Source organism: Talaromyces marneffei, chromosome 1 (genome assembly GCF_009556855.1).
Source record: "Talaromyces marneffei chromosome 1, complete sequence".
Lineage (NCBI taxonomy): Eukaryota > Fungi > Ascomycota > Eurotiomycetes > Eurotiales > Trichocomaceae > Talaromyces > Talaromyces marneffei.
Genome location: NC_072348.1, coordinates 4079503 through 4095620, shown reverse-complemented (window position 1 = coordinate 4095620; position 16118 = coordinate 4079503). Strand labels below are relative to the sequence as shown.

General features: G+C 46.4%; 6 protein-coding genes across 6 annotated transcripts; 4 read left to right on the top strand and 2 right to left on the bottom strand.

Annotated features, from left to right (window-relative positions):
* Nucleotides 1–1141: 1141 nt before the first annotated feature.
* EYB26_001517 (uncharacterized protein) lies at nt 1142–3250 on the top strand (the record flags this gene model as incomplete). The annotated part of the gene is made up of 5 exons (XM_054260827.1): nt 1142–1206; nt 1284–1427; nt 1510–1828; nt 1898–2326; nt 2375–3250. 5 exons carry the CDS (start codon nt 1142–1144, stop codon nt 3248–3250), a joined length of 1833 nt encoding a protein of 610 aa, XP_054116802.1.
* A 1254-nt stretch (nt 3251–4504) lies between these two features.
* EYB26_001516 (uncharacterized protein) lies at nt 4505–6158 on the top strand (the record flags this gene model as incomplete). Its single annotated transcript, XM_054260826.1, has 4 exons — nt 4505–4612; nt 4671–4796; nt 4849–4941; nt 4995–6158. 4 exons carry the CDS (start codon nt 4505–4507, stop codon nt 6156–6158), a joined length of 1491 nt encoding a protein of 496 aa, XP_054116801.1.
* Nucleotides 6159–6344: 186 nt separating this feature from the next.
* Nucleotides 6345–7188, bottom strand: EYB26_001515 (uncharacterized protein; the record flags this gene model as incomplete). The annotated part of the gene is made up of 2 exons (XM_054260825.1): nt 6345–6613; nt 6681–7188. 2 exons carry the CDS (start codon nt 7186–7188, stop codon nt 6345–6347), a joined length of 777 nt encoding a protein of 258 aa, XP_054116800.1.
* Nucleotides 7189–7765: 577 nt separating this feature from the next.
* EYB26_001514 (uncharacterized protein) lies at nt 7766–8845 on the bottom strand (the record flags this gene model as incomplete). Its single annotated transcript, XM_054260824.1, has 2 exons — nt 7766–8384; nt 8442–8845. 2 exons carry the CDS (start codon nt 8843–8845, stop codon nt 7766–7768), a joined length of 1023 nt encoding a protein of 340 aa, XP_054116799.1.
* Nucleotides 8846–11076: 2231 nt separating this feature from the next.
* EYB26_001513 (uncharacterized protein) lies at nt 11077–12360 on the top strand (the record flags this gene model as incomplete). Its single annotated transcript, XM_054260823.1, has 6 exons — nt 11077–11152; nt 11213–11275; nt 11329–11364; nt 11419–11910; nt 11971–12129; nt 12185–12360. The coding sequence occupies 6 exons, from the start codon at nt 11077–11079 to the stop codon at nt 12358–12360; spliced, it is 1002 nt and encodes a 333-aa protein (XP_054116798.1).
* Nucleotides 12361–12938: 578 nt separating this feature from the next.
* Nucleotides 12939–16103, top strand: EYB26_001512 (uncharacterized protein; the record flags this gene model as incomplete). The annotated part of the gene is made up of 8 exons (XM_054260822.1): nt 12939–13046; nt 13111–13193; nt 13283–14140; nt 14206–14414; nt 14468–14600; nt 14657–14881; nt 14934–15089; nt 15140–16103. The coding sequence occupies 8 exons, from the start codon at nt 12939–12941 to the stop codon at nt 16101–16103; spliced, it is 2736 nt and encodes a 911-aa protein (XP_054116797.1).
* Between the last annotated feature and the right edge of the window lie 15 nt (nt 16104–16118).

The following is a 16118-nucleotide window of genomic DNA, read 5'->3' as shown; positions in this document are numbered from 1 at the left end:
GATATTAGCGGTATCCGAGTCCGCCTTGTCCTGACGGCTGGTTGCGGTAAATGGAAATTCAGACTTGGCTCGATCTGCGCTAGGAGAGCATCACGTCAATTATTCACTTGATTACTACGTACTCTGTAACTTAGTGAGTTAACTAACTAGTTAACTAGTTATATAATGCAACTACACACTGTAACCAGTTAGATAATTTTTCCATTAATAGTTTACAATTTTGTTATCTTTTCGTTTCAGCGTATGCGACTCAGATCTGATGCATCGATCGAGTTGTGACACATATGCGTTCTTCCACATATGTATGCATGTTGTATACATGGATTGTACTTCGGCCTGCATCCAGATCGCATTAAAAGCCGACACCAATAAATGAATGGCATTGTTGACAGTCTTGCGAGGCATGTCATATGTTCTGCGATTGCCCATCAGTCTCTGCGTAACTGGTGAACTTAGTTTGTAACTTCTTTACGTTTGTGCCGCGATAACCTTTCTGCAAGATAAGAGGAGGCTCCTCTAAACAAGTCTGTCCTAGTACGTACGTATTGTATCACTGCGTACGTGCTGCGGTACTATTTAGCCGAACCTGGTAAATGCTCTTCGTATTGTCTGACGATGTCGATGTATTGGGTATCAGAAGAAATGCAGTCGAGCTGAATGTAGACTTATACATGAGCTATATGATCGGTCTCCAGGATATGTACCCTTGATCACCAGGGATGATACTCACGCCACCTGACGTGAGTGAGAAAAAATATTCAGTGTGGCTGTACGGAGTGTATGTAACTTATGAGACGGTACATATTGTCATGTACTAAGTTAGTTATCGGAAGACGGTGGAGTCGGACCCGTACACTAAGAACGATTCCGGCCTTTAGCCGTTCTTCGGCCCTGCATGGAGGGGCACCCAGAAACGAAGAGTTACCTGAATGGGCCCTAATGCATACCGTACTGTCACTTTCCTGCTGTCGTGATTTTTTCTGTCGCCATTCTCACTCTGTTGTACTTTCTTGCACTACTTCTTCTATATTCATACGACAGCCTCGGCCATCTATATCTATACCTACATATCTACGCTTCGATCGAAAACTTGTGAGGATACTTCGTACGGTACCCGTCGCATGTGCTCTGGTCCGCCGACATGGAGGCACTGAGTTTCCTCAGTGGTGGTGGCATTGCGAGTAGTGCCAAATACTTTGACATCAGGTGAGTTGACTCTTAACAATGCAAAAGTCTTCCTCGCTGTATGGCATTTTGTACTAATCCGGCGATTTCTCATACAGATTGGATGATCAATATGTCGTCTTCCGTGGAAGCGAGCATGAAGCTGCCAGTGCTCATCTAAGAGGCACACTAGTTCTTTGTCTCTCAGAGCCGCTTACCATCAAACATATTAAACTGTCGTTGACCGGCATGTCACGGATATGGTATGATTATTCCTATCCATCGAACGTTATATACCTTTTGAAGTATTGCCTAGGCTCAAGTGCTGACTCATTCTCGTGTTAGCTGGCATCTCCCCGCTAGCCCTACAGCAGGTGGTCGTAAACCGTACAAGGAAAAAGTCTTTTTTGAAAAGGATTGGAAGTTCCGGGATGCTGGAAAAGGAAGAACTGAGATTTTGCCGGCCGATAACTACGAGTTTCCTTTTAATGTCATATTGGAGGGTTCCCTGCCGGAGAGTGTTGAAGGATTGCACGATACTTGGGTTACGTACCGATTCAAAGCAGAGATTGGCAGGAAATATGCACGCGATATCGTCATCCGAAAGCCGGTGCGCATTGTTCGAACGCTGGACCCGAGTGCGCTGGAGCTAGCACATGCCATGGTCAGTACTCAATTCTCCGACAAAAAAAAAATAAAACGAGACAATCGTATGAGTACTAACTGTTTCTAGTCAGTGGAAAACATCTGGCCAAATAAAATCGAATATTCCATCAGTACCCCCACAAAAGCCGTCATTTTTGGCACATCGGTGCGCATCGATTTCCGGCTTATTCCTCTTTTGAAGGGGCTGAAGATTGGAACGATCACATCACAACTTATTGAAACCCATGAACTGACGATGAATCCGGATGACCCAACGACCGTTCAAAACACCTACAAGTCGACGCGAACGATCAAGACTGATGATTACGAATTGAACGAAGACGAGCAGCTTCAGATTTTGGATGAGACGGCGGAGGGATTCCAGTTTCATCGCACATTGGAACTCCCTCATTCATTATCGCGGTGTTTGCAGGATACGGATGTGAAAGGCATCAAGATTCGTCATAAGCTCAAATTCAGGGTACAATTGCATAACCCTGATGGACATGTCAGCGAGGTGAGTTGAAGTGCCTGAAAGAGAGAAAATTAAACTAATATGAGATAGTTGCGCGCCACACTACCCGTTTCAGTTTTGATTTCACCGGATTTGCGCATCGACGATAACAATACCCTTATCGAAGATGGTGCTGTCGCACACCAGCAAGCAGCAGAGGAACTCGCACACCAAGCACCTCCTCTTTACGGACAACACCAATTTGACCGTCTATACAGTGACATCGATATTAGCGGATACCGCACACCTGGACCTATAAGCGGCTCTGCTACGCCCTTTGGCGCATTGAGCAGGAATATTTCGTCTGAAGACCTTCCTTCGCTCGAGGCCATCACAAACGGAGATATATCCGCGTCGGCATTGCACAGCCGACTTAGCCACCTTGATGCCAATCGAGGCATTTATTCTTCATCTCCCGGTACCGGTGACAACCAAGATTTAGAACACGGCCCAGCAGCACAGCAAACCGCAGATTACTTCAGCCATATGAACGGACGTCAATCCGGCGGCAATTCTCATCCACAAAGCCCCGAGAACGGTTCTCGACGAGCTTCCGACGAACACGAGCGCGATAACTCAGACTCTACGGTGCCGTCCGGCATGGTTACACCACATCAACCGCAATATATGGAAGTTGAGACGTTAAGCCGTGTACCAAGTTATACCACCGCCATCAGGTCAACCGCTCGAACTCAATACGATAGTGAGCTCCCGGATTACGATGCCGCTGTACTAAGCTCATCACCACGAGCACTTCCTCCACCACAACAGGCGCATATCCGTAGCTCGGGTACGTCGTCGCCTACACGGATGCCGAGTCTAAATGAGGCGCTTCATCGACCGTTTTATCCCCATCACCATATTGGCCACGGACATGATGACGATGAGCGACGGTTACGTCTCACGCAAGCACGTGTCGATATATAGCCTTTCTTCGATATTCGACATTCTACTATATTTATATACCGCCACAAGCAATTACCTGTCTCCTCTCACCCACCCTTTCTTCTCTTGACAGCTTGTGGAAAAGTTCAGCATTTATCTTCGGAGTCATTTTTTTTTCTTGCGACATATTGTTCTTCATCAAGATACCATACTCCATTTGGATGTATTTTTTCTTAATTTCTGTTCATACTTGATCATGGAATGGCGTTTATCATATACGTTATATGTCTTGATAATATCCGGCGTTGTACTTACTTCCAGTTTACGATTCCACTCTCTGGATTTTTTTGATCGATCCTTTGTTTTTCTATAGATACAGATACTTGACAGGTGGGACACGGGAAATAGCACGGTCCCATCGACGAGAACAATGAGATGAGTGATGCCATTGCATGTTGTATTTTCTCTGTGCATAGCTATGTTACCTTTGCAAATATCATTCAAATCTTAAGAATCTCTAAAAACAGAAGCCAAGAAATGACGACAGTGGCTGCTTGGCTCCCAAATCTCGATTGCGCTAGTCTGAACAGGCTTAGCTGGGTTTCTTGAAGCATCGTCAAGCGCTTGGCGATTGTGGCTGTGCCTTTTTTTTTTCCCCCCCCTTTCTTTCTGGCATGTGTGAACTAGGCTGGTTCTAGACTAGCTGTGCCTGAAGAGATGGGTTGATGTTGTTTGTTTGTTTGTTTGCATTCTACTATGTTACTCTGTACGGAGTATATAGATAATCAATTGTACAAGTCTTCGTGATATATTATATGCAATTGTGTAGCTTCAAATTTCAAATGCTCGGCGGCAATATCTCTTTGCTTCCTGGTACAGATGCACTTATCAACAATTGAACTAGACGTAGAAATAGGCGTCTGATTGGCCGAGAAAAAGGGTCAGTAAGGGTAGCTGATGCCCGATCAGGAAAAGCGGCCCAAGTGAGGTCATCCAGCATTGTCACGGCCACCATTCATAATAAAATCGGACCACGATCATTGTTACTTTAGACTTATTCTTGAATAAGTCCACTACCTGGGGTTATATTGTCCTCTTTTATAAACTCTATATATCATACCCTTTTCTATATCTATCAGTCTACTTAATTGTGGTTCTATCAATGCAAGTACCCCCCTCTGTTTGGTCTACCCACGATTAGGCTTCACCCCGCATCACATCCCCGCCATGGAAATCGCTCCCGGTGCCCTGTGTATATCATACCTTCCTAATGCGTTCTCTATTAGATAGAAGAAAATGTCGGCCGCACCCACTTCCCTACCGCACCGCACTGCGACCACCCACAGCATTGCTACAACCTCCACGAGCGACGATGAAGGTGTTATCGGCGAGGATACCAGCGAGGTTTGTCGAAGCAGCCAAATCATAAATTGAAGGACTATGTGCTAAGCATATTTGTTAGACATCGCGCCTGTTGCTCGAGCGTCTGCAGGCATGGAAGCACATGTGCGGATATCTAGAAGAGTACATCGATGCCACGGCCAAGATGCACAAGTCCCAGGCCAAGGACTATGAAAAAGTGCTCAAGGTATTCTCCCACCTATCCAGGTGTATACGATTGGCTTCTGACTATCTACTAGACTATCAACAGCCCTCTGCGAGAAGGTCATCATTTCGACCAAAGCTTGGAAGGTGTTGCGGGGTTGTTTGAGGTGATGCGCAACAACACACGGGTATGTAAAGTTTTTGCGCTTTGCTTGTTTAAAACCAAAACTGACAATTGAAGGGAACATCCAACATGTACATCGAACTCGACAAGAACCTCAAAGGCCAAGTGCTGCCCATCCTGGAACGACTACACAAGGAAATCAAGAACAAGTCCAAGGAGCTCAGAAGCGGCGCTGTCAAAGGAGGAAAGGCCGTCGACAAGGCCCGCGGCGTTACACAAAAACATATCGAATTGCTTGGCCAGTATGCTGCTGTCCAAGGTTCTGCAGCCCACAACAAAATCGAGCCACATCATGACCCCTACGTCTTACGCCGTGGCGTTAATCATCGATTGAACAAGCAGGTGATTGAGGAGAACAACAGCCGCAATGATACTATCGCAGTGCAAAACTCATTCTCTGCATTCGAAGCTCATGTTATTCAGACCGTGCAATTGGCCTTGAACACCTTCTTCCAGTTCATGGGTGGTCAGTTGGATCAGCAACGCGCCTTGTACGGCGAGATCATTTCAAACGCACAAAATATCCCAGTTGACTATGAATGGAATCGGTTTGTCAAGCGCAACGATGGCATATTGATTGACCCCGAGGCACCTCCTCGGTCATTCAGCCACATTTCCTTCCCCAACCAGGAGCATGCGTCTACCAAGCCTTTGATCGAGGGCACATTGGAGCGCAAGTCTCGCGCTATCATCAAGGGCTTCAGCACCAGCTACTACGTTGTCACACCCGCACGCTACTTGCACGAGTTCAAGGATAACGACGACTTCACCAAGGACCCCACCCCTGAACTCTCTCTCTACCTCCCCGAGTGCGTCATCGGCGCTATCGACGGCGTAAAATTCTATGTCAAGGGCAAAGACACCTCCAACGGCAAAGTCGGAAACGCCTTCTCAACCACCAGCGAGTTTCAATTCAAGGCACATACCCCCAACGACGCAGAGAAATGGTGGAGAGTGATCAAGGATGCATCTTCAGCGGTAGCTCCGGTTTCGTCGCCTGTGACTGAGACTGCGCCTCCTATCAAGACCAATGTTGGCAACAGTGCCAGCGCTACTGCTACTACGCCCGTTTCTAGCACACCCGCTACCACGACGCCAGCTGCAAGCGGTGATGTCAGCGCCACTCAGCCGCCGAGTGCTAAAGAGGTTGCTGCTGGGACCGCTGACGTGAAACGCAGCGCCAGCCATTATCACACTTCTCCAGGTGGCACTGGAGTATAATCTCACGACTGCCACTTCGATTCCAATTCGTTCTGGTTCCTTAATATCTTATGTATTTTGATTAATACCTCTCATGCAGAGACTATAATATCTCGCGCAGTTTTGGACCTATCTAGATTGACAATCTAATATTATATCACCTTGGCTATATAATTCATATATACTTCTTAATATCTATCTATCTTTCTATTCAGGCTTCACCCACTTCAAAACATAAATATCCCTCTTCCCACCACCCCCAAATTTGTACGAAGGCATATCCCTTGTCCCCTTCTCAATAATCTGCTCAACGACAAACCCGCATTTCTCATGCACGCGCACCGATCCCTCGTTACCTACCAGCGCACTACTTCTTAGAATATGCACGTTCATTTTTGGGATTAGCCATTCTGTAATTAAAGTGTTGAGGACGGCGCTCATGATCCCTTTCCCGTGGTGGGATGGCGATAGCCAGACTTCCGAATACGTCAGTATTAGAAAAAAAGAGAAGGAGAAGGCAGAGGGGAGGGAGGGGGTGCATACATCCAATCCCCCAAACCAAATCCTCATGGCCCACGGCCAGCGAGGCATTATACGCTTGCGCTTTTGATCTAGCTTCACTGTCCGGCGGGAATTCGTAGAAAGGGTAGCGACTGATTAGTATGTCGCCTACTTTGGGTGCTTCAGCTACACTCCCGTCGTCGGCGTTTAAAGAGGTGTCGCGGATATCGCGAAAGGGGCAGCCATTGTATAATTCTTGCTGTGGGTGTTGGAGGATGCGTTGACATTCATCGTACATCATTCGATGAAAAGTCACGGCCTGTTCGCGTTTGTATGGGTATGGTGGGGATTCGAGGTAGGGGTGTACCCTGTCATCATTGAGGGCGGCCACAGAGGCGTCAATGTCGGGTTGCGGTGGGTATATTGCATTTTCTTCTCCTTCTGGTTGTGGAAGAGAACGGGGAGGGGTGATGATGATGTGCGAATGGGGCGCGGGGAGGCGGATGTAGGGTCCTTCCCCGTTGTTGTTGGTGAGGTTGAAGACGACCATTTCTTAACAATAAAAACTTAAAACTTAGGATGCTGATACCTAGGCGTATGCTCGTCTAATCTGCGAGAACGGTCTACTTATATAGGATGTAACGGCTGGTGGAGTCCGCAATTACTACGTACCTAGTTTTTCCAACTGTGACTCACGCGATCGACCTCGAAATTTCAGACAATGCGAAGATCGCGAAGGCACCGGGGGTTAACGTCATGTGTGTCTCTCTATTTTCACCGATAAAGGCTGATATATGTCAACTGTCTTGTTGTTGTCGTACCTATTCATAGAAGCTGTGTTATGCATATTATCTATATAATCATTTGCATATACTCAGTCTGAAGACTATTCAAATTAAATCCATGTATGCGTAAAGTACATGCAATAGTTTGTTTCAAAAGCTGTATATATCACAATCTCTCTCATTTCCGAGGTTTGAACATTTAAAACAAAAAGGTATCTCGAAATAGTAGTGACAGGAAACGAAAATCCATGCCGAATATTCAAACTCGCGCTTGTTGCCCACAATGCAATGATCGGGAAAAAACAGTGAAATTCGTATGATTGTTTCTTGGTAATCTTTGGTTTAAAAATCCTCTGGACTCTCCAAATCTTGTAATTTCTGTCGAAGGAACCGTCCCAATGCAGCAGACTTCGCCTCTAGCGCCAAGAGAATCTCTGGCGACGTATTCAGATTTAGCGCTGCAAGACGCGCGAGATCATTATTTCGGTCAATTTCATATTGGGTTGCAAGCAGGCCATCTCCATTCTGCTGGGTTCCCGGCTTTAACGATGACGATGCTGATGTGAGTTTTGCGGCATGCGACGATTGTAATGAAGATGTGGGCGCTTCTTCCGCTGCATCGCCGGCCTCAATTGCATCCGTATTGATAGCTGCTTCAGGCTTACTTTGTAGTTTTTCTGGTCCCACTGCAGCGAGGAGCACCTTATCTGCGATTCTCGTCACAACGGCCACCTGATTCTCATTCTCAAAGACAATCGAACCAACATCCCCTAACGATATAGACGGCGCGGTCATGTATGATGAAGGATGACTAGTGTGCTTCACTCCAGTCAAATTTCCCGAAGATGCTGTCCTGGCAAAAGATGTATAAGCCGCACCGTACGTTGCGCTCAGGTTTCGTAGCTGACGAGTCGATAAATCCGATGCATATGCAAATATCGCGCCGTTCGTAGCAAATATTCTTTCCAAGACACCGAGTCAGCCACCTCTTCAAAACCTGGTTGATGAATAGACCTACAGTATGGAGGTGATTTCTGGAGGTGAAAGGTTATCCTCTAGCAGATCGCTGAGGGCCTCGGTATCGAGCATTCGAATATCTGGGAGTGCTGGCGTCATATTGTCGTCCAAATCGACATCCGCATCACTCAACGTAGATGTAGAAGCCTTGTCGCTGGAGTCGATAGACTGAACGCTATCGGTCTCGTACCTATCTATAACAGGTGCACGTGTGCAATCTTCGGGAAAGAAGAAACAATTCTCCCAGCCGTCGTCGTCGTGATAGTCGTATTCGATAGGCTCTGGGGAATATTCTAAAAGGTTCTTCGCGTATTGAACTTGGCACCGGGCCCAGTAAGGAACGAAGTCGGTGTCGGTAGACTTGTGGTTTGGGAGAGTAAGACCGGCCTGCAGTGAAGACTCCATGGTTTTTGTTTAGTCAATTTGTATCATACAACTGGGCAAGAGGCTGAATATATAACTTCAAAAAAACAATTTTTGACTTTTTGGGACAAAGGTCAGACGACAGCCGGCTGGGGAAATCATCACTAGTTCGTCTGACTATAGATGCGGAGGGTCGCAAAAGCAATAAAATGCAAGTAACATTGCAAGCGACAAGAAAAAGAACTCATGTGGGTACACAGCGTCAGTGCAGGCAGCATCGTTCATCGACTAATTTGTTGGTGTTTTGCCAGTGCGACATCGTGTTAAGCCAATAGCTCCGATTACTGAGGAGCAATCGGCGGCTAGGGCGGTAGATGGACTTATAGGCAAATAACACTAACAAGCATTCCTCGAATTTGGAGATTGCCTATGACCTTCTCTGATTGGGGAAAAAGCCAGAAAAAAGCCTTGCTGACATGGCATACCTTTCTTGTTTCCGGCCTAGCCGATCGCCTGGGTAGGATTAATGGAATAAAACTGCACGATGAAGGGAATGCAAGTTATGTGCAGCCTCGCAGTAGACGAACCGGTAGCGGGACAAGGCAAGGGGCTTGAGCACAATGATGAAGGTTGACTTGAGGAATGGTGAGAACTGGCAAGATACTTCTAGACTCAGTAGACTGCGTGTCTTTAGTGTTGAAGCAGTCGAGTCATATGAGAGATCATGTTAGAGAGTTGACGTCTTGAAGCTTGTAGAGTTTGGCGGGAAGGAAGTTACATAACCGCGTTAACCTTGGTGCCGTCACAAACTCACAATTAATTAAGTTAGTTTACCTTGTTTCCACTTATATTTACGTATTCCTCTTACCAATAATTACTAACTAGGGTTTCGATTCGTCGTAACGTACGATACAATACCAAACGAACGACGATTCGTTGTAGTTACGTAGTACAGAGTAGTTACATAGCGTACAGTTCCTGCTTGCGACATTCAACTAAGCCAGGGACAATACTTTCACTGTCAAGAAATGAATGTTATTCAGACGATGACTGGTCCTGTTCAGTGAGTTCATGACGTGACGATGGAGGTATAATCCCTTCTTCTAGGTTTGTCCAGTACATACGACCATCGGGTGTGGAAAACAGGGCTTCCCGTCCGCTCAGCCGTACTTAAGCCACACGCCGGTTGGTTAGTAGTTGGGTGGGTGACCACCAGCGAATCCCTACTGTTGTATGTTTTTTTGCTTATATCGAGGGTTTCTAGTTTTTGTTCCTTATAAAGGATACGAAACCAATTGTAAGCTTTTGCTGATAGCGAGGTTTCTTCATATTTTTTGGCTCCAAGAATGTTCTAGGCATGCATGGATAGACATGATGTTATGGTTACTTAATACCCTTTACTTTTCCACATATCTCTTTATACTAGCATCTACTGCGGCTGCTTTTTGGTCTGATTAGTTCCAACATATCGCATTTGAAGATCGCCCAGACATTGAGATTTCAATATTTGATTCTCCATGCCACTGCACTACCTTGAGGCTGAGGCTGAGACCGAGGCTGAATCAACGCTCGCCCCTGGCACCAGACATGGCCCTTGAGTCTAATTTGATGCAAACCGAAACACATGATATAGGTATTATATCCGAATACGACAGGGCTGCAAACAGCTTACTCAATCTTGGTGGACTTAGCTCATGGACAGCAGTTTACCCACCACCATTTAACGTGTTCTACTAAGAGAGTGGGATAAAACGTTCCTTATGGCTCATCAAATTGCTGGCTATGGCTGGGGTTCTTGTAGCTAAGCGAGTCTCCAGCGTAGACTCATGTCAAGTATTTTCCCCATCAATTTGACGATGTTGTTTCCAGACGCACTTATTCCTCCTGCTTTTAGGGTGATGCATTTCTGCATGCTACCTGGTACCCGCTCATTAGGGGTGGCGCTGAAAATACAGACTCAATCGTCGGCAGCTCCGATACCATTGCCCTTTCGTTACCTACCTGAATGAAGTCTTCGAAACCAGTTCAAAGAGTGTTCCTCTCCTGGAGCTAGCCGAATATTAGTCGACGACAAGTCAACAAATCTCAAGCCATTGAATTAGACTTGGTGACCCAACAGAGAATTGCGGACGAACAATCGGAGAAAAACGAGATGGGAAACGTCATCCCCTCAAGGCCCCGCATCGCGCATTTCTCTCCGCGGGAGATAAATAATGCCCACTCCCACCTTCCAAACTCTCACCTGTGCGACATCTCCTGCCTGACATCCATCCATGTTAACTCAGCGCATTTCGTCCCCATTTCTCAGATTGCCTAGACTATACCACATTGCACTTTCACTGATTCAAGGTCAGCTACAATTGATTTATAAGCTGGGAACTGAGAAGCTGACGGACTTTTTCCCCACAGGAAGCTCAAGAGCGTTCAGCACGATGGCCTCCGCTACGAATCTTTCGACCTATAAACTCAACCGTGAGCATAGAGCGCAAAAGAATTTGATGATGACTTCACTGACATTCTCATAGATACCATGATCCGGGTCAAAGACCCTAAGCGATCATGTAAGTCAAATATTCGCTTATCTACCATCCAGCTGCTGACAATCAGGCGTTGAGTGGAATACTACAAATTCCTTGGTATGAGCCAGATCCAGCAGTTCGACTTTCCCGAAGCCAAGTTCTCGCTCTACTTCCTCGCCTACGACGGTCCCAATTCTCTCTCCGGAAAGAATCCCTTCTCCGACCGCAACGCCGTGCTCGAACTCACTCACAACTGGGGCACCGAGAACGATCCCGAATACAGCATTGTGAACGGCAACACCGAGCCGCACCGTGGGTTTGGACATATCGCCATCTCCGTTGACAACATCGAAGCCGCCTGCAAGCGTATTGAAGATGCAGGATACCCATTCCAAAAGAAATTGCAAGATGGACGTATGAAGCATATCGCTTTCGCAAAGGATCCCGATGGATACTGGGTGGAGCTTATTCGACGACATGATGAGGATGTTGGAGCTACTACGGATGTTTCCAACTATCGCTTCAACCACACCATGCTCCGAGTTAAGTCTGCCGAAGCAAGTCTCAAGTTTTACCAAGAGGTGATGGGTATGACATTGGTTCGTACTTCAGAGAACCCGGATGCCAAATTCAACCTTTACTTTTTAGGCTACCCTTCATCGAACCCACCCAAGGCTGAGGGGGTCAAGAACCCTGTTGCCGAATGGGAAGGCCTGTTGGAACTCACTTGGAATTACGGCACCGAGAAAGAAGAAGGCCCTGTTTACCACAATGGAAACGATCAACCCCAGGGATTCGGACATATTTGTAAGTGTTCATTTGCGGCGCTATGCTTTGAAAGTTGTTTACTAATAAACACTAGGCGTATCTGTGGATAACTTGGACGCTGCTTGCGAGCGTTTTGAATCCTTGAATGTGAACTGGAAGAAGCGTCTTACCGATGGAAGAATGAAGAATGTTGCCTTCGTTCTCGACCCTGACAACTACTGGGTTGAGATCATCCAGAATGAGAAGTATAGTGACGCTCATAAGATCTAAAGCCTTGTGCGTGATGCTTTAATCGAGCGGAGCAAAAAGCATTTATTTCTTGTGGTCATTATCTGTCACAGTCAACCATATCGGAAATTGCTTGAAGATAGAGTTATCGATCGACTGAATCAATAAAGATATTATCCATGATCCCCACACACAAGTTCGGTAAATCTGATCTTACGTAGTTTAACGATCAGAAAATATCGAATTGTAAGGAATTGCCGATCGTGGTCCAATCATGTGACGTGACGGTGGTTGACTATAAGTAATGTGATTGGCTGGATTGAAGACGGTACGTACTGCTGTTGGAGACCAGTGGGTTCCTTCCCCGCATGTACAAATCTGCCTTTTATGGTCGAACCGAATGACCTACACTTTCAACTTCAAGGTCGACAATTGTCCGTCATGAAGAATTCAACGCAATCCTCAATCAAGTGACTCTCATCGAGTATTACTGACAGATGCAAGAACCCGAAATGATTTAGCGACGCATCTCAGCGTGAGAGACGATCGGTGCCGATAATGATCTGATTTTGACCCGATAAATTTCGGATTGCCGCGTGACTCGTAGGGGTTCATCCACCATGTCAACATCACACGTCGAGTCTCGACAGCCCTCCGGGCAAGGGAAAAAGACGCCGCGCAAACATGTCACTACGGCATGCGTTCCATGCAGGGAAAGTAAAATCAGGGTAGGTTGTGGCATTTGTTAATCTTTCGAGATTGACCGGACTGATAGGTTTGGGGCTATACTAGTGCGACGGAGCTCAGCCGAATTGCTTGAACTGTCAGAAGAAGGAGAGGATCTGCAGGTACCAGCATGGAGATGACAAGAGGAAGTAAGCATTATTCCCTACACCTTTTTTGGGGGTGTCAATGATGCATATCTACCATGGTCTTATCAAACTTTGCTAACAACCTTACTCAGAATCTCCTTGCGCGCAGCCACTGAGCTCTTTTCAGCAAGAATTGATCAACTCACTCAATTCATCTATGACAATAGCCTTGAGCCGCCACAAATGCGGCCGGATGCCGAACAGGAAATGAACAGAGTGCTGGACACCCTTCAAGTCCCCCGAAGCGTTGTCAAAGCAAACACTTCCCAAAACAGAGACATCGGCCGTGAACATAATCGTTTATATACGTCAACTACCAATCGATATCCAGCTGAAACTGCGGCCACCTCTATCTTACCACCTTTACAATTCCCTAAGATCAACAACAATGACTATATACCACCTGTCTTCGACTTCAGTCTTCCAACGGCTGAAATCTTGGATAGCCTGTATGCTAATAACCTACAAAGCCCTCCGGATAATACTCATCTAGAACATCAAGAACCTTACAAAGGAGTTGACCAAACCTTTTTGCATGGGCAACAGCATGAAGATGACTCCACCTCAGAAACTGGCGACGAGGCTGAGAGGGAGGTGATTGAACAACTCTCATCTCGAATGGGCACTTTGAAGCTAGCCGGCGATGGCCATTTGCGTTTTTACGGACCAACCTCAAACCTCAATCTAGTCGATGTTGCATCTACGTCGAAGCAGCGACCAGGCCCGGATGTACGCTCCGTTCGCCATGATGGCCAAGAACTTCTTAACCACCTGCGTATCGGACAGGATGTTGAGCCAAGTCTGGAAAATCATCTGATTGAACTCTATTTTACATGGCAGAACCCGAGCTTGTACATTGTCGACCGAGAGATGTTCATGTTGGCACGAGCTAAATGGCGGGATGAATTGGATGATACCCCTTTTTACTCAGAGGTTCTTACAAATGCAATGTATGTTTATTCTATATTTTGTTTGCCACAAACATTTTGTCATAAACTGACTTAATATGCTTAAGGTGCGCACTTGGAGCAGCATTTGAGGCACGATATCATCCAACATTCATTACTTTTCCTAAATCACTATCGGAATTCTTTGCCGATAGAGCAAAAGCCCTTTTGGAAATTGAATTGGATAGTCCCTGTGTGGCCACAGTACAGGCTCTTGCTATCCTCAGTAGCCACGAAGCTGCATCGAATCGCGATGCTCGGGGATGGCTCTACAGTGGTGAGATTCTATTGACTAAAAAAATCCAAGAAGAAAGCTCACTGTGATACTAGGCATGTCAATGCGACTTGCATATGATCTAGGTCTACATCTAGACATGGCGACGTATGTCCAAAAAGGAAGCATGACGCCCATTGAAGCCAAAGTCCGCGGAATAACATTCTGGGGGAGTTACATTGCAGATCAGTAAGTTTTTAAACAGGGGCTACACAACCGGGATTCAACTGACAAAATTGGTAAAGTTTCTGGGGTTTCTATCTGGGCCGCCCGTTCCGCATGAATGCCGGCGATGTATCTGTCTCGAAGCCAGCATCGTCGCCAACTACCAAAGAAGTGACGTGGCATGCGTACGGCATGGGAGAGTTATTGCCGCGTTCTTTAGAACATGGACTCAGAGATCCGGCTGACCTTATCACCCAACAATTTGTCAATCTGTGGGAAATGATTGCACCTGTGGGGCATATCCTGTCAGTAGCTGAGCAGTCTTGATGAGAGGAAATCTGCTAACATTTCACGTAGATACGGTTGTAGTGACATAGCGAGTCACGATCTCCAACGAATGAATTACAAGGTGACTGAAGACCTGTTTGCATGGAAGAGAAGTCTCGTTCCCTCACTGCAGGTTGATCTTGAACAGGATACTGGTCCAGTGCTACCGCACCTTCTGATGCTCCAGTAAGTCTTACGAATGATTCATGGTATTCATAAACTGATTTCGGTCATAGTATGCAATACTATCAAATTGTGATATTCTTCCACCGGCCCTGGGTTTCCAAAAGCTATATCCAGCCGCAAAATCCGAAACAAGGACCAGGTCATCAACATGCACGCAGAACATGTGCCGAGTCAGCGACGGCAATTGCGCGCCTATTACGCCTTTACGAAAAGTATTACACATTCCGAAGAATAAACAACCAGGTAGTTGCCATCATATTCACTGCTGCTCTGATGTTAATATTTGTCACCATTTCTATGTCTACTCAAGACACTGGGCGGTTGCGTGCAGATGATAAGAGTCGACAGGCGGACATGGTGGCGCATCTAAATGTCTGTTTCCGAGCATTGGACGAGCTTGGTCAGTCATTTGAGAATGCAAAGCGAACTAGGGACTTCTTGGTGAGCTTGCAGCGACGATGGCAGAACCATATGCGAAAAACTGGCGCAAACTCGAAACGATCGCTCGAGCTATCTGTTACTAAAAGCTCACAGAATGCTGTCGACGATAAATCGTCTATCTTTTCTACAGCCGCTAATCCTGCCGCTACGGCCAGTGATTATCCATTGTCAAATCTATCCGGTCAGAAAAAGCCACGACTAGCCGAACAGTCAATGCTGAAAGCCGCCAGACTTGAAACCAACTTTGTCGACACCAACAAGTTCTTACCCCCTGATGTTGATTTTGGATCAATCGCCAAGGGTGGCTTGAACTGGACGCCTTCTAGTAGGGATTTGAAAATGCTTTCAGAGGAATTTGGTGATGCCCCGCTGTTCTCTACTACTTCATCTTCATCATCAACGACACCTCAACCGCAGATACCAGGAGGTATGACGGCGGTCACTAGCGCTACGCCTGGTGGTAGCAATGCTATATCGAGTCTGGATGAGATTGCCTCTGAGTGGTGGACCTGGCCTGTTGATGGCTCTGATGGAACCAATCATAATATTAAAAGCGGTGCGAATTTTGGATGACGTTTTTTAAGCTAT